The sequence below is a fragment of the Fringilla coelebs genome (genome assembly GCF_963513975.1).
Source record: "Fringilla coelebs genome assembly, chromosome: 1".
NCBI lineage: Eukaryota > Metazoa > Chordata > Aves > Passeriformes > Fringillidae > Fringilla > Fringilla coelebs.
The window spans coordinates 38,953,936-38,976,972 of NC_140028.1; the positions used below are offsets into that span (position 1 = coordinate 38,953,936).

The 23,037-nt window shown below is 38.9% G+C and overlaps 1 protein-coding gene across 1 annotated transcript; it reads left to right on the forward strand.

Annotated features, from left to right (window-relative positions):
- Window positions 1-290: 290 nt before the first annotated feature.
- On the forward strand, window positions 291-7,476 carry CYP7A1 (cytochrome P450 family 7 subfamily A member 1). Its single transcript, XM_084212359.1, has 8 exons — window positions 291-388; window positions 500-597; window positions 733-877; window positions 2,156-2,396; window positions 2,752-3,365; window positions 4,677-4,807; window positions 5,734-5,909; window positions 6,518-7,476. The coding sequence occupies exons 3-8, from the start codon at window positions 798-800 to the stop codon at window positions 6,815-6,817; spliced, it is 1,542 nt and encodes a 513-aa protein (XP_084068485.1). The 5' UTR covers window positions 291-388; window positions 500-597; window positions 733-797; the 3' UTR covers window positions 6,818-7,476.
- The last annotated feature ends 15,561 nt before the right edge of the window (window positions 7,477-23,037 follow it).

Genomic DNA, 23,037 nt, shown 5'->3' on the forward strand with positions numbered 1-23,037 from the left:
GAGCAAGCTAAACTTTGAATTCTCATAAGTCAACAACAGAAAGGAGAACATGTTTAGTGGGAAAATAAAAGGTGGTCCAAGGAGAATGAAAAAAAACCCCAGACCAGTGTGGTTGTCTAGATCTACTTTCGTTTTCTCCTATGATTCACTCTATGATCCTGTGAAAGACCATTTTTACCCTTTCTTCCAGACCAATGTTGTTAGAGGAAGTAAGTCCACCTCCGCAGCCATCCCTTTGCCCAACTGCTGAACCCTGCTGTTCCCTCTTGCAGTGGCACACCAGAGCCAGGGCAGCCCACAAGGAGAAGGGAGGGGGAGCAGGCTGGCAGCTGAAGGGCAGCACGGGCTGCAGCCACCAGTTAGCACAGTCTGAATCTCCTGGACGCCGGTCAGTAACCATTTCATATATTGCTAAACTTGAACTATAAACTGCAATTGGTAAATCTGCAGGATTCATCAAAATACACCTGGCTAACCTTCAAATTATCAACTATTACAGCTGTTTGGTTACTTTGGAACTGCTACTGCTACGTGACATTAGCTCAAGGCCAGATCTGCAACTGTCTGCATCAATCCAGCGAAGATCTCTGCAGAAAGGTGACAGAGCAGAGAGGGAACAAGCTCTCTCCAGAAATGGTTAATCAATAGCTTGCTAGGTTGACTCAGTGCCATTAGATACAGTAGTGTACCCACTGTATATAAATTGTGACCTGTCTTCTGTTTTATTCTCAGTCACCTCTCCTGCCATCCTGGTAGTTACCCATTTTCCACTTGGAAGCTTTTGGGCATTACCAGAAATGTTCCTAGCATCCTGGATCTGGGGAACGGCCGTAATACTTTGTTGTGTGTCTTGGTTTCTTCTAGGGAGGAGGAGAAGGTAAGGACTCTTTCTGTAAAAGCATCTCAGTGTGTCTGGCCTTTATTTGTGTCAAATATCCTGTATACATCACTAAGAGAACTGTAGTCAGACGTATGCAGGACAGCATAGACAATGCTGTAGTTTGGTCTTTCGAGAGATTTATGTTCCAATACAATTTTTGTGTATGAACTCTGCAACAATAGTGTACTGATGCCCAGAGGTGGCTGTAGATACAAATCTATGCATCAGTGAGGTAATTAAAATATGAATATGTATGTCCTGATTCTCTAGAGTTCTGGGCTGTAATTTCAGCTGTATTGTAATCACAGTGAATACCTGCTTATATGCAATTATTGTTTAATACCTACTTACAAATATTTTTATATTATATCTAGTAACTCAATTTAATACAGGTAATATTTATGTATGAGGCATATTCCTTAAAAGCATTTATCCTACTGACACATTTATATAAGGAGCCAGTAATTTGCTTAACTCCTCTTATTTTTTAATTTCCACAGTCACTTTCTAGTTTTATTTTTAAAAGTTTAATTTAAAAAAAAAGGTGAAAATAATTAACTTTATTTACTGCAAAAGTTGAAGTATTATATGAAAGTTATTTCAGCAGTCAAAATGTCCTTATACAGGAAAGCTGTTTCTACTCAAAAAAGAAAATAATTTAAACATATGCTTCGCTTTAAGTATCTGCTTAATTTACAGCATGTGCTGGATGACACATTGTCTGAAACACTAGCTCTAATGCTTACTGAGAATCATAGCAAAAATTCCCATATTTTTAGAAAGTCCTGGTCTATTAATGGGATATGCCAATAATAACAACCTTTCTATGCTGAAAACTTTCTTTGCTTGGTATTCAAATTAAATTGTGGATTAAATTGTCCAAAAATGTATTAGATAATATCAGTCTGATGGATTATCTATTTCATAACTGCGTGTTAGCTAATGACAATAATTTTGCATTTGATGAAAAATATACATCTGAAAAACACAGGTGAAAAATATACATCTGATCCAAGGAAAAGAAATATTGCATAATCAAACTGGTTTATTATGTGAATTATTATGTCTATTAATAGTTAAAGTTGTTCTTTCTTACATAGCTTAGCTCTTTAAAGGGAGAAAAATATTTGTGAATAAACTACTTATTTGGGATTTTTTCTTAATTTTTTTTCACATTACACAAAGCCTAACATCAGTATTTTGTGTACCTGATAGTCCTGGAGAAGAGATCTTTATACATGATTTTAAGCTGAGCTTTTGTTTTGTGTTTTGTAGGCGGCAAGGTGAGCCACCACTTGAAAATGGGTTCCTTCCATACCTGGGCTGTGCTTTGAAGTTTGGTGCCAACCCCCTTGAATTCCTCAAAGAAAAGCAGAAGAAGCACGGCCACATCTTCACTTGCCATGTAGCAGGGAAATACATTCATTTCCTCACTGACCCTTTTTCATACCATGCGTTGATGCGCCAGGGAAAACACTTGGACTGGAAAAAGTTCCACTTTGCTACTTCTGCCAAGGTATTCCTGGTTTTAATATCTAACATGCAAAGTATCTGCTGACATATCCAGTTAATTCCTGTAAACATAACTATGCCTTTGGATAGTTATGGATTGGTTTCACATTTCTGCACTTTTACTGGTTTTAAATATTGAGGTCTTTTTTTTCCCTCTACCTAAATGGAAAAGAAATTTGCAGTGATTTGGATTGTTCTAAGACTATACATTATTCTAAGACTGTACATTCTTTTATTACATTATTATCCTTCCCTCTTGTAAGCTATGAAGTTATACTTTGGCTTTTGTTTCTGTTAGACTTTATCATCCATGTAATGACAGGCCTTACTTATCATGCATACGATTTATTTTCTAACAGGCTTTTGGGCATGGCAGCATTGACCCAGAGGAGGGAAACACCACTGAAAATTTTCATCAGACTTTCATTAGAACCCTTCAAGGCAATGCCCTAGATGCCCTCATTGAAGCAATGATGGAAAACCTACAGTATGTCATGCTGCAGTCAAGAGCACCTAAGCTTCAGTCTAATACCTGGGTGACAGAAGGACTTTATACCTTCTGTTGCCAAGTGATGTTTGAGTCTGGCTTTTTAACACTCTTTGGTAAAGAATTTAATTCAAATAATGATAAAAACCTATCGTCAAAGCAGGAAACTGAGAGAGCTCATATCCTAAATGCCCTTGAAAACTTCAAGGAATTCGATAAGATCTTCCCAGCCCTCGTGGCAGGGCTGCCTATCCACCTCTTCAAGAGTGCCCACAGCGCACGTGAGAAGCTGGGAGAGGCACTGCTGCACAAGAACCTCCTGAAAAGGGACAACCTCTCTGAGCTTGTCACCCTCCGCATGTTCCTGAACGACACCCTGTCAACCTTCGATGACATGGAGAAAGCCAAGACCCACGTGGCAGTGCTCTGGGCCTCTCAAGCAAACACCATTCCTGCCACCTTTTGGACCTTGTTCTATCTTCTCAAGTAAGTCCCAGTACTTGTTGCTCCCAAACAAGAAAAATATTTCTCTTTCAGAAACCAATTCATTGGTACAGGCCAATTCCACTCCTTGATACCTCATCAGTGATAAAAAACTTACTGTTTGCAACAGAAGTGCTGTGTTGTTCAGGACTGCCACAGAAATGCCCTTCACCCACCTGAGAACAAGTGGTGGTAGCTTCTTTAGAAGCTTTTTTTTTAAGAAACAGCACTCCAGGGCAATGCTACACTTTGTCAAGAAAGCTTTGGAGTAAATCTGTATGGTATCATTAAAAGTGCTAGTTGCATTCAAAACATTAATTGTATTAAAGGCTACAAATATAACTAGACATTTTTAGACCATCTCATTAGAGCAGGCATAATGAGGTTTAACTTCATGATTGTTTTCACAGATACTTATAAGAAAATAATTTATATGTTGATAAATCCCACTGAAGCTCTATTGTAGATTGCACCTGCTGAGCTTGCTACTTGTGAGACAAGTGCACAGCTCAGATAATACTATCAAATGTCCTTTTTAGAGTGGGCCTTTCTGGATTATCTGCTTCAGCATAACTAACTCTGAAGTATGTACGTAAATTCCTAATGCTTTAACTTATCATATCTACTTGCCAATGCTAATTTTTGAGGTTATTTAGCGCTTTTTGCTCCAATAATGCATTTGCTTTAGATTTCCTGGACTTGGAGTCTTTTAACACCCTGATTGTGCCTTTGTCAAGACACAACTGCACCCTCTTTTATTGTGTCTATATATTTCACCAAAGCTCATATAGTCCATGTCTGAAAGAAAGGGTAGATGGTGAAGGGTACTATGTGGGCTCCTAGTATTAGGAAGATTCTTTTCAGCTAGACAAAATATTGTCACATCAGCCAGAATAAATGATATTATAAAACTGATCTATAATCCTCTTCCTAAACTTTCTACCTGCAGTGGGGCTATTTCCTAATCTACAACTGGCTGGTTTTTTTCTTATTTTTGGCATTGCTTTTTAGTGGCAGTACTGTTTATTACCTGAATTACACACATCAGTTCTGTCCCACTTGTCATTGCAGACAAAATCAAACACTTGGGATTCCTTTCTTTTTCTTTTTCTTTTTTTTTCTCCTTTGAAGTTATCATACCTTTGCCAAGACATGAAAAAATGGAACTGCAGCATTTTGCTGCAACAGTTTTATTTTAGAAGGTTGTACTTGTTGGTCAACAAAATAAATATTGGTCAGGAAGAAAGTTAATAGCAAAACCACTTCTTAAAGAATTTTTAAATTTATGTTATACCTTTGGTCTTTTGATCTTAGGAGTCCAGAAGCAATGAGAGCTGCTACCAAAGAAGTGCAAAATGTTTTGGAAAGTGCTGAAGAGAGTATCAGCCTAGATGGCAGACATATTTCCTTGAACCGAAAACAGCTGGATAATATGCCAATACTAGGTATGACTACTTTATGCAGGATTATTTAATGCAGAAATCACACTACAATTTCCATGGTCTTCTGTTAATTACCATATAAATGCTTGCTATAAAATTCCTCTGGAATTAGCAAAGAAAGAGTTGAACAGGAAACCGTATGTTCCTTAGCAATAGCCAACACAACCAGGCTTCCCAATGTCCCAGGTGGTACTGAGAGTATCAAAATTCACATGAAGAGCACTTTTTAATGGGTAATGCACGTCTCAATAATCCTACACCGCTACATAACACAGACCCATGGATAATTCTGAACAATATTTTGTTTGATTATGTCTTTAAATCAAATAAAAAGGTGTAGCCAAAACTTAAATCCCTATTCTTATCATGTGAAGCAATGTTTTCTAGTACCATTACTTCTATTTCCTCTCAATATTTTTCAAATTATAAGCACATTTTTGAGAAGGTACAGAGGGTTTTGATAATGTTGCTTTATAACTACTGTTACTTTAAAAAAAATCATCTAATATTGAAACAAAAAATTCCCATATTACTTTTCTTCTGAGTATGGGTTTCTGTACAGGACCTCTTAAAGCTTCAGAAAAATCTGCTCACTGCACTGTTCCATTTTCTTGTTATGTTTTCAGTTTTCACTGGTTTGGTCTTTATCTCAGAGTGAAAATATGTCTCACTTTTGAACATTCTGTTTCATCCACTATAAACCTTTTTTTGTGGGGAAAGCAGATTAGGCTCTCAGTGGTATCTGCAGAAGGGATAGACATGCTGAAAAGAAATACTTTCTTAGGCATCTAGAAAGTTAATATTAAAACATTTCTTCTAATAAATTCAGGGTTTTATAATGGTTCTGAAATAGTTTAACATCCATGACCCACCCCCAGTATGTGAATACACTGTTTCCAATGCAATCCTTCCTTGTCCTCTCCCAACAGACAGCATCATCAAGGAGGCGATGAGGCTCTCCAGTGCATCCATGACTTTCCGAGTGGCCAAGGAGGATTTCACTTTGCACTTGGAGAACGACTTTTACAACATTCGCAAAGATGATATTGTAGCTCTTTATCCTCAGCTGCTGCATTTCGATCCAGAAATCTATGCTGATCCCTTGGTAAGCATTTTTTCCAAATTGCATTAAACTTGGTGCTCTGGCAGAAGTTAACAGGCCTTTGGATAAGGCATTTATTGAGGTGCCCCATGGCTGGTTCTCTGTTATACGCTAGACAATCCATTCTTATACCTGAAGATGTGATAACATGAAACAAATAAATATAAAGGCAGTGAAAGCACTACCTGAAAAACCTGTTTTAGTGTAACCAAAAGGTGTGCTACCAGCCCCAGACTGCCCTCCTCAGTGAGGGAAGATCACCATGATGAGGGTCTCGGAAGAAGGATAAGGATAATAGTTTCTCAAAGGACAGAATTAGAATTCTTCCAGTTCTTCTGCCGCTTGAACAAGAACGCAGGTTGCAATCCTTATTTTTAGAGGTCAGGAAAGAAAAGGGGAGTTATCAGGAAAGAACCTGGGATCCTGTCCCACATAACAGAACTTGTCAGAGGCTACTCTTTCTAAAGCAGCACCGTGGGGCCTGGTGGTACTATATGATGCTTATTGCTGGAGACATCCCTTTCCCAGCCTGCATTTTGTGTGTCAGCAGCTTTATCTGGCTTTTGGAGGTATCCAAATACCAAGGAACTCTTTTGTGTGTTTAACTGCAGACATTCAAATACGATCGCTTCCTGGACGAGAAGGGAGAGGAGAAGACCGACTTCTACCGGAACGGTCGGAAGCTGAAGCACTACTACATGCCTTTTGGGACAGGCATAGCAAAGTGCCCAGGAAGGTTGTTTGCTGTCCATGAGATCAAACAGTTTTTGGCTCTGATTTTTTCATATTTTGAGATAGAGCTCGTGGACAGTAATGTGAAGTGTCCCTCTCTAGATCAATCCCGTGCAGGACTGGGTATTTTGCAGCCATCCAATGACATTGATTTCAGGTACAGGCTGAAATGCTTGTGAATATATGTTTTGTATTATGCATATACACTATGTACTAGTAGTATATAAATACACTGTATATACTAACAGTACTAAATACACCGTGTAACTTATGCTTTATATACATTTTATGTATATATGCAAATGAAATGCTTCAAGTCTTGGGGGAAAATCTATGTGAAGATGCTAATTCACCATTTTAACGAAGAATGTGCACCAGTGTGGTACCAGCATGCAGGGGGTTTAATGCTCTCTTTTGATGCAAATGTCTCCCTTTTAACCAACCATTTTGAAAGGCAAGTTAAGATTTTCTGTTGTGTGTGCACAGCAGCCGGGGGTTTTTTTCTGTCAGCAAATACTTTCCCACAGGTAGAATTTCATGAGCTAATTCGTAATAATTTTAGAATTTTGCTACAGCTAAAATATATTCTTTTCTCCAATTGAAATGTTGGGTGGGGGGCTGGGCCTCCTCACAGGTAAAATAAAGTTTTTGTTGTATAAAGGCAGATTCACAGTGGGGAGGGGAGAGTTTCCCAGGGAATTACATTTATGGTTTTGTGAAAAACTGGAAGAAGACTTGAAAAAAACCTACAGAAATATTCACGTTCAAGTGAAACCTCAAAACTTGTATTATATTCTTTGTAAGATACTTATTTTTAGAAAGTGCTAACTGTGTTAAAATAAATTATATTGGCTGAACCGAATGCATCTCTAGACTGTTTGTTGTTTTAACACTTAACATTATCAAAAGTTTATGCACTCATCCAAAGCCACCTAAACCAGTTTTAAACTAGCCAGCTCAAACACCAATATGGAGATAAATAAATATCTACCTCATATTCACCAGTGGTTCTGGCTGCATTTATCCTCATTGCCTAAACTACATATTTCCATAAGCCTCCTTAGGTCTTCCAGTCTAATTCCTTTGAAGTTACCATGAGTAGTAGTATGCCCACACATTTTATTTTCAGTGGTGGCATGTCCATAAGAACAATAGTTTCAGGGTTAATATAATTTGGTTCTCTCTAACATCCCTGTCCTTTTCTGCTGCAAGTGGCAGCAGTATGTATGTCACAAAAGTCAATTTTTAATGACATTTCTTTGGTCTGAAAGAGAGAGCTTTCTTATAATTTGCTGATGAAAAGAACAAATGGACTTAAAACATTGTTTTTATCCTGCTTTTTTCCCAATAATTTATGATCTGACCCTTTGTCTTTAACTCAAAAGTAAGCCTTGTGAGAGAAGATGAGCTGCAGGACTAGTTGAGATTTTCAAATTTCACATTCTGGCAAGATATCCAGCCTAGGTGATTGGTAGAACTTTTCCTAAATAAGGAATTTTTGATTGAATTCTAGAATAACTTTAAATTGTCTATTCTTTTCTCTTCTCACTATCCACCGAGGTAAATACTCAAAGGTTAATAAAAAGATTATGCAGCATGTGCATAACACTTTCTTTTGTGTGCAACACACACTTATTACCTGTGTGTTGTCTTTGTAATTTTATTTCATCTTTTTGCCTTTCCAAAGGAGAACAGAGAACACCGATTTCTTGCACCATGTATAATAGTAAACAATTGTGTATAATGCAAGGGGGGTTGAATTATTACTTTGGTTCTCTTGGTAAGGACAGTATCCAGTACAGCTTGTTTTCACACTTCTGTCAATTATATTTTGTATGAGTCATACAAATTATAACATATTTAATGTAAGCTAATTTGAAGAGTGAATGCATGGCACATGTTTTTATCATTAGAGTATCTGCTCCTTTTCTTAAAAATAAATCCTGCTTGAAACAGCAGTTTTTGAGGGCAGCAAAGCTATGCAATATTTCAAGAAAAATACACTTCCTTGAAGAAAAGGAATTCAACATAGAAAACAACAACAGAAAAGAGATAAGACAACTGCTACACTAATTCTAGGTTGCCTCAAAAATGATGCCTCTTTTACATCCCATTGTCTGCTTCAAACCAACTGCTCCAGGCTTTTCTGGCTGTGGTTTAAGGGGTTCTTGTGAGTTCCTTTGGTCAATGAGTAATTGAAGTATTCAGTAGCTCCTCAAGCTGATCTGACTTTCAGCTTCCCAAGAGTGGGAGAATAATGGCAGATTGATGAGGAAGATTGTGAACATGGCCAAAGGGCTTGCAAGCTGAGGTGTCAAAAACCACATACATCTTACCAGTTGTTGTTCAGCTTCATGTGCTGGACAAGACCTGTGTTCAGATAACATAGTCCTGAGGCAGGTGTAGAGGCATCCTGTTGAGCATGGGTGAGATTCCTGTCCTGCTGTGAGAACAATCAAACAGTAGTAAACTACACCTGCATGAATCCCTGATATACAGGGGAAAAGAGAAGGTTTGGTGATCCCCTAGCACTCACAGAGCTCCATGGTGCCTCATCCCTGCCTGTGTGCCTCTGCCTGGGTGCTGCTTTGGTCATCCCCCCCAGGCAACAACCAAGCACCAAACAGCCAGTCATTCACTCCCCCTGCAGTAGGATCAGGGAGAAAATCCAAAGGGTAAAAGCTAGAAAACTCGTGGTTTGGTTTCAACAGAGCCAGATTTTCTCTCCATTTCATCCATGCTGTTGTGGTTGTTCCTGTGTCCTTCCCGAGCTGGCTCTCACACCAAGGAATACTGACAATAGAGAGCTCAGGGGAAGGTAAAAACATCAGAGGATCACCCAATAGAAAATACTGACTAAAGTGCAGGATCACCACAAGCTGGTGGAAACCAGCATTGTCACCAGCCAGGGCCCTGCAAGGGTGGCCCAAGAGCTCCTGCCCAACCTCCTGTGGCACCGTGGTCCTCACCACTCAGTCTGGGCCAGTCCTCTCTTGCTGGGGGAGCACCTCTCCATGAATGGCTGGGCCACATAACCTGTAGATTGCTACAGAGTATAGAACAGAGGCAACCAGCCCTTTCTGCTCAGCTCCGGACTCCTGTAACTTGAGGATGATAAAGCATGTCTGCAGGGGACTCTTCTTTTTCACATTGACCTCGTGTTATGCAGATGAAAAGACCCAGTATAAGCCCCTAAGTATGCTTCCACTTTTGACAAAAGACACACAGATGAACTGTTTGAATAGCTTGGATATGGATTTCCTTTTTTTTTTTTTTAATATATAATGGACTATATACAAGTATTTTTGTTTACTGCTGCAACTAATTTTCTAACCTCAGTTAAACCCCTATTAGTGGGGTTGCACAGATGCAAGTGAGGGGAGAAAGGAAAGTACAAGGTCTGTGGCACTATGCCTCAGCTAATGTAATCAAATACTTCAGCAATCAATACTCATCTGCCTTGCCAGGGTCACAAACACCAAAAGGTTATACCAGGGCAATTCTTTCTGCTGCCTCTCCTAAAAGCAGGACTTTTATTAAGACAAGAAAACAAAGAAAAATAATACTAAAACATTAAGAGCAATTAGAAATATATTGGGCAGACCCAGGCTCGTAGCAAGCGGGCAGCCTCTGCTATGGGCTGTGTGAGTATTTCACATGATATACTTAATATTTAAAATGCATCAAGAGGTATGGGCAGAAGAGGAGCCATGACCTCAGCCTCCTGGTGGGCACCCTAAGCATTAGGATAGCTCAGGCATTTTTCTCAGGGAATTTGTAGCGTCTTTTCTCAAAAAAAAAAAAAAAAAGTAACAGACTAAACAGGATGATTTGCATGACTTCCTGACAGTGCCCTTACAGCCAAAGCGCTCTCTTAGTTGAGAGGAGATTCGATTTCAGTTTGGGGTTGCAGTCCCTGAGGAAGTTGGTGAGCTCAGTCTCTCCCACACCCCCAGGGGACAGCTCTATGCTTGTGGTTGTCCTGGATAGGGTAAGAGCAAGGGATAACTCTTGAGGAACACATAAGCATAACACAGATTAGGCACACCAGGGGGATCAAATGTTCAGATTTTTTGGACCCTATTGAGCTGGACATTGGGCCAGTCAGATGCCTCTGAACAGTGATTTGGGGATTAGGAGCAAGGCACAGCCCGCTGAGTGAGACCATGTGGCTCATAATCCAGCAGAAGGAGGGTGAGCATTTGGGGTGAGCAGATTGAAACTAAGCAGTGAAAATGTTCCAGAGTTTTTTCAGGCTAAAAGAAATCTTTACTGATCATGATGCTCTTGCAAGCAACATGGTGACCTTACTAATGAAACATGGAACCATGTCAGAAAACAAGAGAGTTTTACAATTCTGAAACCATGCTGGCCACAGCTGTTGTAGCAGAGCTGAGTCCAGGCAGCCACTCTTCAACATGTCAAAATGTCAACAGTGGTTTTGAGCATAGATTTTTAAATTCTTCTTCAATTTTTTTTTTTATCTTACTGTAAGAAAATCAGGATAAACTGGTATTTCTATTGTGAGACCTCTTATGCAAGTTTGTGATGAAATAAAAGAGGAAGCAAAAAGAGGAAAAATCATGGGATAATTTTTCTGAAATAATGAAATACATTTTAGAGATAACTATTGCTTAGCTGGTGATAACGTGCTCCAATTTGTTCATGGCCTTGGTCTAAACAGAGAGCTGTGGCACCATTAATAGGTATTTGCCATTTATGAACTGCACAGCGTGCTCTATCTGAAAATAAACAGGCTGAAGATTGGACCATGATCTTCTGATGCTCCTGCTCATTGCAGGGAATTTAACTAGATGACCTTCCAACCCAAATTATTCTATGATTGTATGGTGTTCTATTATCTCCTCTCATTTACACCACCAGCTCCACACAGTTAAAGAACATGCAGATGAGGCTTGATCATAATTATGTTTAGCTGCATACAGGGGTTTTTGGTGATAAAAGCAGCGATTGCCTCCTAATAACCTTAGAATTAAATAATAAAAAGGTTACATACTATTAACAGGAGTGCTATCAGTGTAAACACCCAGCTTGCTAACTCTTGTTTACTTTAATTTGTTTTCTGGCAAGACAGACAACTCTGTGGGAGACACATTTCAAATCAAATGATCTTCAGTGACCCATGAGTCATGGAGAGAGAGGTCACTTCAGAACATTTCACTAAAGAGCCATAGATTTTTTAAATAAAAAGTTTGTTATACTTAAATCACCTATAAAAAAGAGACTGTGGGTTCCAATGATCTTTTTCAAGACAACAGTAATTACTAAAATTTGTCTCATCAGAAAGCAGGACCCCATAGAAATTTTGAAAGCTTCAAACACCTTGGCTGGCTGAATCTCTCTTGTTTTGAGGACTCTTTAGTGTGACTGGCCATGTAATTATTTCTCGGTAACGTTTGTGTAACAGTCGACTGGAAAAGGATTGAAAAAGGCCCCCGGTAATTGCAGACTTGAGACATAAAAACACCCAGAGGAAGAACATTGAATACCATAGGCTGGAAGAAGTCAAGCTAGAAGTCACTTCACCCTAGGTGTGGAATGAGCTCCCCTTTACCCAGGGCGAGAGCAAGCAGAGCTTCCTTGGAATGCTTGGGATGTGTGCAAGTCTGAGGAACAGACTTGCTCACAGAGGAGCTCAGCAGCAGCTTTCAAAAAACCAGCTGGTTTTCTGTTGGGTTCTGGGGGGCTTTGGGAGGTCTCCCTCTTCGTGTTAGCTGCAGATTAGCATCCTGTGCTGGCCAGCAGAAGCACAGTCAGTCCCTGCTGTCTGTCCCGGGATGTACCTGTGGCTCTGCCAGCTGCTCTGGGGCCAGACTCGCCTCTCGCTGGGTTTGGAGAGAGAGCAGTGCCAGACCTCGCCTCGTCTCAGCCCGTGCTCCATATGGACACCTGGACTCTAAAGGTAATCCTGCAAGGGAATTGGAGGCAGTACAAACACTTTGTGCCTGTGAAAAGCTCTGTATCCCCCTGCCACGAGCTTGCATGTCTGGTTTGAGGCACAGGGTGAGGAACATTGGCCCAAGGGTTGAATCAGCAGGAGAGAGGGGAACTGGGTCTGGATGACTTGCAGTGGCCTCAGCTCTGCTCTTCTTTAATGATAATCACTCCTTAGGCTGAGGGAAAGGCTTCTCTGCTTTATGCAACATTTCAGCTCAACTGCTCTGCCCAAGTAAGCAAAACCTTGGAAACTTAGTTAAATAACTAATAAATAACTATAATAACCATATATATATATATATATATAATATCTATTATATATATAATAATATATAATATATAATATATAATATATAATATATAATATATAATATATAATATATAATATATAATATATAATATATAATATATAATATATAATATATATAATATATATATAATAACTAATAAATAGTTAAGGGGATACTTCCTAAAAATACATCCTCCACATCGAACGGAGAATGTCATGGCTTTATTTCTTCAATGTAAGAACTTGGAGCAAGGAATAATATCCTTATAAGAATTATAAGAATTAAAAGCTGATGTTAAGAACAACAGGGAGAGCCATTAATGATGCAATTACATGAGTTGTGTTCACTGTGCCTCATACTCTTGGTACATTAGCTTCCTACATGGGCTATTTAAACACAGCAAACTTGGCTAAACAGACAAAAACAACTGTTGTCCATTGCAGTTCTATGTCTGGACTTAGAAGAGATTCTCCTGAGAGATTCTCCTGAGTCTGGAAAGAGGTTACAGTCAGAGGACTGTCCCTAAAATCCATTGATTTAATAATCCTGTGAATTTGCAGAAGCCATAGCCAGAGAATAGGGGTGCTGGATGCAGATATAACACGTACACCACACTGCCCAGGTGTCTGCAGATGAGGTTCCTCGTGAAGGCACTGCAGTGCCAGAAGAGAGTTGCCTGACTGCAATTCAGAAGACCCCCGCTCCCTGCTGAAGCTCCTGGTGCAGGCAGAGCAGAGGTGAGAGATGAAGGCCAGCACCATCTTGCCCCAATAATGATTTCTAAAGCTAAATGGTAGCAAATTACTTGCTTATTCCTCAGCCTTCACTGCTAAGAATACTTTTACAATAATTTTTTATTACTGATGTAATTTCCGCACAGATAAGGACTTGGTGTAAGAACTGCACAAACACAGAACAAAGGCACCATGCTGGGGATGGGGATGTCACAATCTAAGGAGCAGACAAGGTGAGACCACCCATCTAGAAGAGGGCAAGGAATGAATGAGGCAGCATTGCCAGAATGACAGCTAGTGGTCTGAAGGGACCAAGAGGTCAGGTAAGGTCATGTATATCACTGACACCAAAGCATCTTGATCTGGTCAGACCTAAAACACTAGAACTAGGCAGTTAATACCAGATGACAGAGACATGAGGATTAAGGTACAAAGCTCCTTGGAAGCAAAAAAAGTTTATATTTGATACAATAAAGAATTCAGGATTAGGTAGCAATGGAGGAGGGATGACAGCAATGGAGGAGGGATAAGCGCCCTTTGTGGCAAAAATACCAGTGGATGTAGCAGGAGAGGAGAGGACAGCACGGGAAAATTACTGCAGCACAAGGAGGAAACACTTGGGTGAATGTTTGTTGGAGAATGGCTATGGAAGGCTATGTCTTATCAGCAGTTTTGCAGAAGGCACGACAACATTTGAAGGAGTACACGGACAGTGGCAGAGATTGGTGATGGTGACCAAGGGAGAGCTAGGATGGGGTACTGATTTTGAGCCTTGAGCCCAACTAAAGACATTGTGAAGCAGCATCACTTGAGTGAAGCAAGTATAAACTCAGTTGATGGGGAGCCAGAATAGCACTTAAAAACAGCACTCTGCAATGTGATTTTTTTAATGTGCATTCATCAAGCTGTGAAGCAAGAAAGGAACAGAACAAGAACAGCACAGAAATAAGTTTGCATTAGGTAACAATATTCAGGGAGGAACAAAAGGTTAAGGGAGGGCATGACAGGGTGGCTCTGAGGAGATACAATAGGATGGAGCCAGAAGATGAGGAGAAGAGGTCTGCAAGAGAATGGTTCTGTGGAAACCATGAATCTCAATTTCCAGAGTAGACCTCAGACAGACCCTATTCCAAAAAGTTACTCTGTAAATAAAATACAACAGGCTGGGTCCACATGCATGTACTATGCAAATATTTGCCACCACTCTGATCAAAGTAATTAGGTGATAATGTCCAGCCTTGAAACTGGCCTCGAACAGCATTTATTAAGGTGTTCCACTACTACAGCTATTGCTAAAGATCAGTACATCAAAGTGTACCATCAATCAGCCTTGAACCTTGTGCAGAGGACTGCCACTGAAGCCATACAGAGTATAATGTATCTGGAGCCTGACCAATAAGATACGCATGCAGCCATCAACAGCACCATGGAACCACAATTACAATTTATGTATTGTCAAAAATATGCTGGTTAACAAGAGGAACCTAAAGGAATACAAGATTTTACTGCTTCTTATGCTTATCTGGGGAATAATTCTATTATTAGTGAGGCAAGGTTTTTTTCATAATCTAAGAGACTTTATTTCTGCTTATCTGGGGAATAATTCTAATATTCTTGAGGCAAGGTTTTTTTCATCGCCTAAGAGACTTTATTTCTAGTTCCTAATTTCAGTGTAATAGTGATTTTTGTAATGAATACATGGTAAGAATATGAGAAAGAAAGGGAAATAATGGGTGCCACATATGAAACTATGCTGCAGTCTGAAAAATATTAAGTTTGGGCCGCCAAGGACTACAGGCAAATAAGACTAAAAAAATGTTTAAAGTCCTGTTTTAAAAGTGACAGATACCCGAAATAGGAGTCAGTTCATAGGTTATGAAACATGAATTAACTTTCAAAATTCATACAGACAGCAGAGATCTGGCCAGCACATGCAGGCAGCTGAACACCAGCAGCTGCCAAAGTATGTGATGTTACTTTAGGGTAAACCAAATAAATCTCTAAATTGACATGATAGCACTCACAAGGGGTTTGACTCATTTGTCCCCACACAGGAAGTAGAGACATTGAAATACCCTGTAGTAACCCGTGTATCTCTAGGCTCCCTTCATGCAGACCTACAGCCCCAAAAGTCAGGTGTTCAGCCTGTTCACCTCATGGTGTCCTCAGAAACTGAAAAGCTCCAGGAATCTGGCTGTGGGAGAGCTGCCTGATCAAGCCCTAAACCTCTACTGAACAGAATGGGAGCTGGGCATTTTGCTCATACATAAACGTGCACAAGTAGATACCTACATTTAAGTGCCCTATTCTTTGAACTGAATGCCATTCTCAGAGTTTTGAGGACCATCAAAGAAATGCAAGCTCTGAATTCAGTTTTGGTCATCAGCTTTCAAAAGCAAATTTTTATATCAACAGGAACAATAGCTATTGAGCATGTAAATAATAAAACTGCCCTGGAGATTTCTGCTCTTGATTACACTCTGAAAGGAGGTCCTGGAGAGACAGTGTTTTTGGTTCGGGAATTGTATCATGCAATTTTTGCATAAACTAGCCAAGATTGCACCTATCTGAAAAAAAGTTTGGCCAACAACTTCTGAGGGGAAAATGCAAATTGTAGTCAGTCAAACCAGCTATACAGGGTTCATACTTCCTGAAATACAAATTTCAATTGGAAATAAGAAAATGAATTCTTTCCTTCCGTTGTATTCAAAATGACACATTCCTGGTTCTCTTCCATTTAAAAAGCTTTCATTTCAAAATTACTTCAAGTTAAAAGATTAAAAGATGGAAAGCATATGATTTTATTTAATTTTATCTATACTGGCTGTCACAATGTTTTGGTTTGTTGAAAACTCTGACATATTTGACTTAGGTCAAATCTACTAAATGGCTATAATCCAATTCTTTCTGGAATTAATTCTTTTCATAACTTCTCTAGTAACTAAAACTTCTTTTCAATTTTACTGATAGAACTGTTAACTTTCTCCTACCAGGCACTCATGTATTGAAAGCTATGAAGAACTCATACAGTATTTACTTTCAAAAACATTTACCAACCAATTCTTTGGAGTTCTTACACAGTAAAAGTTCCCCAAGACATTTAGCACTGGTTTACTTCCTGTCAATATCAGAAGGAACTTAATCTAAAACTTTCACCACAGAAAAAGAAATCATTGTGTATTGCTCTTGAAATCCTCTGTAACATTTAGAATAAGGAAAGAAAGTACCTATGTATATTTCTATTAACTTGGATGAACAGAAGAGATGTATCTGAGCAGATCCCAAAAATGATTTTCCATCTATTGCTGTATGCACAAATACAGATCCATCAAACTAGAAAGATATTTCTGTCTGCTGACATTAAATTTTGGTATGCAGTGTCTCATGACTATCACAGCCACAAGGCACAAAGCAGTTGGTGATATGGATATTGCACAAACCATTTACAATAAATATTCAGGTGCAGTGCTGCAGCTTGGTTTTCTACTTTAAAATATAACAGAAAAGACCAATTCCCAAATTCCTAATCACAAATCAAAGTCACTGACTGCTATATTATAATACTACATTTTTGGTTTTCTATTTATTTTGATATGCTTCTACACATTTACATTCTTTGCTGCATGAGAATTTTATTAATTTACTTGCTTATGCAGAGGGCAAAACAAAACAGACTCAGAAGGTAAAAAAACCAGAAGGTAAAAAAATCCTGTCTTGCTCAGCTCATAGATTCATGTCAAATCTACTCCCATTGCTACTTCCCCCCCCAACTCTGAAAGAAATTACATTCATTAGTCATATAATTCAAAGAAATAATTCTAAAGAAACCTGAAGAAAACTGGAAAATTATTCTTGGTAAAAATTCTACCCTAAATCTCACTAATATACTATAAAAAACTAAGTAATATTAAAAAAAGTTCTTAAAGTCATGATTCTAATTGTAAAAATTATGTTTTAGTCTTTGCAGTCATTCCCTTTCTTAATGCCTCTTCCCAACATTTGTGAAATAAAGGGAAAGAAATCCTTCTTCAAAGAGTAGTCACTCGTGACAGTGGTCCCAACAGGTCCACATACCTTTATCTTCCTATTTGATATGTGCATCACATCTGACTTTTTCCTCTGTCTGGCAATTCATAGACTCATAGAAGAGTTTGGGTTGGAAAGGACCTTGGAAAATCATCTAGTCCAGACCCCCCTCTGCAATGAGCAGGGGGATTTTCAACTGCATCAGAGCCCAGCCCAACCTGACCTTGAAGGTTTCCAGGGATGGGGCATCAACCACTTCTCTGGGTGTCCAGTTCTGGTGTCTCACCACCCAGACCATAAAAATTTTCTTCATCTCTAGTCTCCCCTTTTAGTTTAAAAACTTTACCCCTTTTTCTATTACAACAGGCTCTGCTAAAAAGTCTGCCTTCATCTTTCTTACAGGCCCCCTTTAAGTACTGAAAGACTGCAAGAAGGTCTTCCTGGAGCCTTGTCTTCTCCAGGTTGAACAACCCCAACTCTCTCAGATTGCCTTCATAGGAGAGGTGCTGTCTCTTTACTTTTGTGGCCCTTCTTTGAACTCACTGCACATTCCAGGCACAGCACGTCCAGGTGAGGTCTCATGAGAGCAGAATCAGCTCTTCTTTTGTTGCAGCCCAGGACATGTTTGAGTTTCTGGGCTGTGCACGTACATTGCTGGATCATGCCAAGCTTTTCATCCACCAGCACCCCTCAAGTCCTTTCCCAAAGAGCTGCCCCCAATGCCTTCACTCCCCAGCCTGTGTTGATACCAAGGGTTGCCCTCAGGCAGTTGCCCGACCCTGCACTTGGCCTTGTTTAACCTCTGATGCAGCGCTCAGAGGAAGGTCATAAGAAGTCACTTGCTGCTCAAGATTTGCTTTGTTTTGTTTTCCTTTTAACTTCCTTATCTATATAACCCACTGGATTTCAGGATGAGAACAAATTCCTGCTGACTTCTACAGCAATTACATCTGTTCTGCTTTAGAACACAGAGGAACAAGAAAAAATAAAAGAAAAACAATAGAAAGGGGAAGTTCTCCCAGGCTGCACTATCTGCAGTTTTTAGCATGTCACGGGTTGACAGATCAGCTGCAATGATGGCTAAAACCACAATTACTGGGGTAAAACTGGGATGGTAATACTGCCAAAGTGCCCTCAACTCAAATTAAACATGATAATTATCCACTTAGTCAAAACAGTCAAAAGATAATCAAGGTCTTTGATATGAAAAATTTTGCTTAGCTATGGGGGAAAAAAAAAGTGCAGAGTGTAAAAAGCAGAATCCATTAGTGATGTCTGAATGAAAAGTGAAAATCTTTCATTACTGAGTTGAGGAAGAGTTGTTTTCTTCTATTTTAATATATTTCTTCCAAATAATTTCTTAAATATGGACAAAAATAAAGTTCTCAAAAAGGAGGTGAATCCTTGGAATATAAACTGGAATATAAATATCAGCCACCCAAGCACGTCATTACTCGAGCAGAAGCATTAGCTGCAGAAGACCAAATAAAATGGAAGAGGTGCAACATAATAGATGAGATCCTGACAGTACAGAATTAAAATTTGTTGTCAGAAGATTCCCTCAGTTTCAGTGGCAGGTGTGTAAGAAGGCAAGAATAGAAAAAAAAAGGGAATGACATTTAACATTTATCAGAGATGGGCAGCCACCTTCATGGGAAGTACAGACTGAAAGGTCTGTGGGTGCTAAGATAGCTGGAGTAAGAAAGCAGTGTCTTTCATTGTCACATCTGTTGAAGCTTTTCTAGGAGAAAGACCCGATATGAATTATGATCTATTCCTCCCTCAGAACATGAAGATAAAAAGAGGAGAAAGAACCTCCCCCTAGTCATTTGCCAGGACCATAATTATATAGTTATGGGGTTTTTTTAACTCTGAGTTTCAGGAATTAAATATCCTTATAACTGTGAACAAGCTTTCTATAACAATGCTACAGAATCTCAAGTTCAGTGAATATATTACAAAAATCCATATTATTGACTCTCACACTGTTACTTTACAGAAAAAAGACTGATTTGTTCATCTAAGAGTATAATGAAATCATAGCAAGGTATAGGTTGGAAGAGAGCTTAAAAGTCATCTAGATTCCAAACCACCTGCCATGGGCAGGGACATCTTCCATTAAGTCCCCATCCAACCTGGCCTTGACCACTTCCAGGAATGGGGCATCCACAAATTCTCTGGGCAGCCTGTTCCCGTGCCTCACCTCTCTCACAGAGAATGCTCTGATTTATTCTAAATTCTTCTAATATGCAATCTGAACCTACCTCCCATTTGAAGCCATTGCCCACATCCTGTCTCTCCCTGCTATAATGAGTCCCTCTCCATCATTCCTGAAGGCTCCCTGTGGGTATTGGAAGGCTGCAATTAGGTCACCCCAAAGCCTTCTCTTTTCCAGGCTTAACAATCCCAGTTCTCTGTGTCTTTCCCCATAGAAGAGGCCCTCTATCCCTCTGATCATCTTCTTAGCAAGTCTATTAGCTAAATGCAGCTTTCTTAATAATAAAGACATCTCACTATTTGAACAGCACTTAATAAGTGGTTACTGTGCTTGTACAAAGCCAGCAGCACTCTCTGAGCTTGGATAGGCTACTGTTCTAAGAAAACTCATAAAATTAAATGTGTGCTTGTTGGTGGCCTTGACTATGGGTGAAGGCCATTTGGAAATCACTGACTTCGGGTCAGCTCTACCTTCTCTGCTTGCGCAGTCGGTTGGGAAATAACACCCACAGAGGCAGCGAAGGCAAACAGACCTTGCCAGGTCGACATGTTCTGATACTGGATATCAGTAAAAGCAGTAGGAGCTACAGTGATGGGAACAATAACCCAGTCATGAATCTGATTTTTTATTGTTTCAAAGTTTTATTGCAGTAGAGCCTTAAGATTGCAACTGCAACCAGGCAGCCACTATTTTTCAGAACTGCAGTCATGCTGAAAGACATGAAACCAGCCACAAAAAAACCTAGGATGAAAGCATTGAACATAAAGTTCATTGTTATCATGGATGCCTATAGGCAGGCCAATAGGAATTGCATAGAAGGACAGAATTTAAAGAGACTTTCTATACATACACAAAATAATGATGATTTTAGATGGATTTAGATGAGTAAACAAATGAAAACCTCTGTGTGGAAGAGTCCAGTGCAGGTTAGAGAAGAAACATGAATAGTCAAAGTTCCTCCAAAATCCTTTCAAGGTTCTAGTTTTCTCACATTTATTTACTTGCTGACACTATGACTTACTCCACATCCTTATCATATATGTGACCTAAGTTCTTTCTTAACTTGGGCCATGAGATACTATTACAAACCACAAAACCCAGACAGAACTGCATTCTAAAGGCCAGGCTCTGCAATGTCGCCATGATATTCTCTGAAAAATCCTTTTCCTAGGATTTTTCTCCTGAGAAGCTGAGAAACCTCAGAGGAAAAGAAAAATAATAATTATCTGCTGCTGTGGAATGCAACAGGTGCATCTTTGATTGGTCTCATGTGGTTGTTTTAAATTGATGGCCAATCACAGTCCAGCTGTCTCGGACTCTCTGGTCAGTCACAAGATTTTATTATCATTCCATTCCCTTCTTTTCCTTGCTAGCCTTCTGATGAAATCCTTTCTTCTATTCTTTTAGTATAGCTGTAATATATAATTTTCTTTTAATATAATATAGATAATAAAATAATAAATCAGCCTTCTGAAACATGGAGTCAAGATTCTCATCTCTTCCCTCATCCTGGGACCCCTGCGAACACCACCACACTGCAACAACAGGAATACAGAAAATAGTAGCTAAGTCAACCTTACATATTATTGAGTCCTATGGTGGCAAGGTGTGTGCGGTTTATCCAAACTTTTCCAGTCTTAGGATTTAAGAGAGAGTGGGAGGAAAAAGTGAGCCTGAACCCTGAGCAAATCCTGTTAAGGTCTAATTGTCTGATCTCTCCACTTCAGTCCTTTCAGCAAGTAAATTCTGGCTTACAATTTTTTATATAGTGACCCAGGTCACCAAGCAGTTGCAGCCTGGTTTGAGGTCTGTGCCTGTTTCCAAAAAATACAGTTTTCAGGAACTGGCCTTAGAAAGTGAAACAAGACTAGACTATAAGAGCAGGAGCAAATAATTTAATAAAAAACTTTTTGATGCAACCATTTGCCTATACCCACTTATGCTCCCTCCTCTGCTTTCAATTATTCCATTTAGACTACAGAATTTGAGGGCTGCTATGGGAAGAAGTCCCACATTAATAACAATATGAAGGATATAATTTTATAGTTAAAAGAAGTGAAAGCATACATGGGAAAACAATATCAAAACAAGAGAACCAAAACTAAAGAAGTGATAATAAATGGAAACTACATGTATTGAGATACTCATTCATGGACAAAGAGTGGTAGCGCTTTTCTGCATTTGGAGACAAAGTCTTCTCTATTGAAAATTTCTCAGTTTCTTATACCAAGGATCAGTTTGCTAAGTAAAGAAGAATTCAAATGCAAATAGAAGAAAATATGTTATCTATGTTATTCTCTATTAACTGCAAGCTTTCAAAAAAACTACTACTTACACTTTCACATTCAGGCTGAGGTATTGGTTGGCAAAATCTAGTTTAAAATAGACTAAATTGTCATGAGAGACTGTAAGGAAATTTACATTGTGAACATTTAATTAATGATGACTTACTGTAATTTGATTAGGAACACTTATAAGATAAACAGAAATTAATTCTTTGCACTGAAATGGAAATTTGCCAGTGGTTTACACAAGGCAAGCACTGAAGTTCTGAGGTTTCCGTTGGTGCAAAACACTGTAGAAAGCTATTGTCATAAAAAAGTTCACGAAAATGAAAATTTAATTTGGAACTCAGAAAATTTACTTTGTCCTCAAAGTGCAATTTTTTGGTAGTGTTAAGAGCTAGTAAACACTATAAATAGTTTTGGTTTTTCTTTTTCTAGAATAGACAATCAAAATTCGTATATCAGCCCCCAGTAAGACACTATGAATTCTATGAAACAAATGCCAATATCATGGCCCTGTTTAAACAATCCCTTCTATTCAAACTTCAGCTAGAAACATCAGATTAGAAAAATGACTCATGCTTATTCCCCTTTGTGAATTCTTGCTTAGTATTTAAATGGTCTAAGAGCTAACCAAATTAATTTGGACTGGAAAAGGTTTATAAATGCAAAACAGTAGCTTTTCTAGAATAATTCCCTGAAGGATTTTTTAAAAATTTAATTTTAATACAGTTAAGAATTTCTCTCTTGATTTATCTTAATGCAGTGTGGAATAACAAATCTGCCTTCTCATATCCCTGAAAAAGAGCTAAACCACATAATTTGTAGATCATATATTTAACTGCAGAGCAGACAGCTCCCAGTTAACAGAAAAGAACTCTCCTCATT

Excerpts from the sequence above, each read along its gene's own strand:
- CYP7A1 (XM_084212359.1), top strand. The coding sequence starts at position 798 with ATGTTCCTAGCATCCTGGATCTGGGGAACGGCCGTAATACTTTGTTGT. Across the intron at positions 3,366-4,676 it reads ACCTTGTTCTATCTTCTCAA|GAGTCCAGAAGCAATGAGAG; the intron begins GTAAGTCCCAGT and ends TTTTGATCTTAG. Across the intron at positions 5,910-6,517 it reads AAATCTATGCTGATCCCTTG|ACATTCAAATACGATCGCTT; the intron begins GTAAGCATTTTT and ends GTTTAACTGCAG.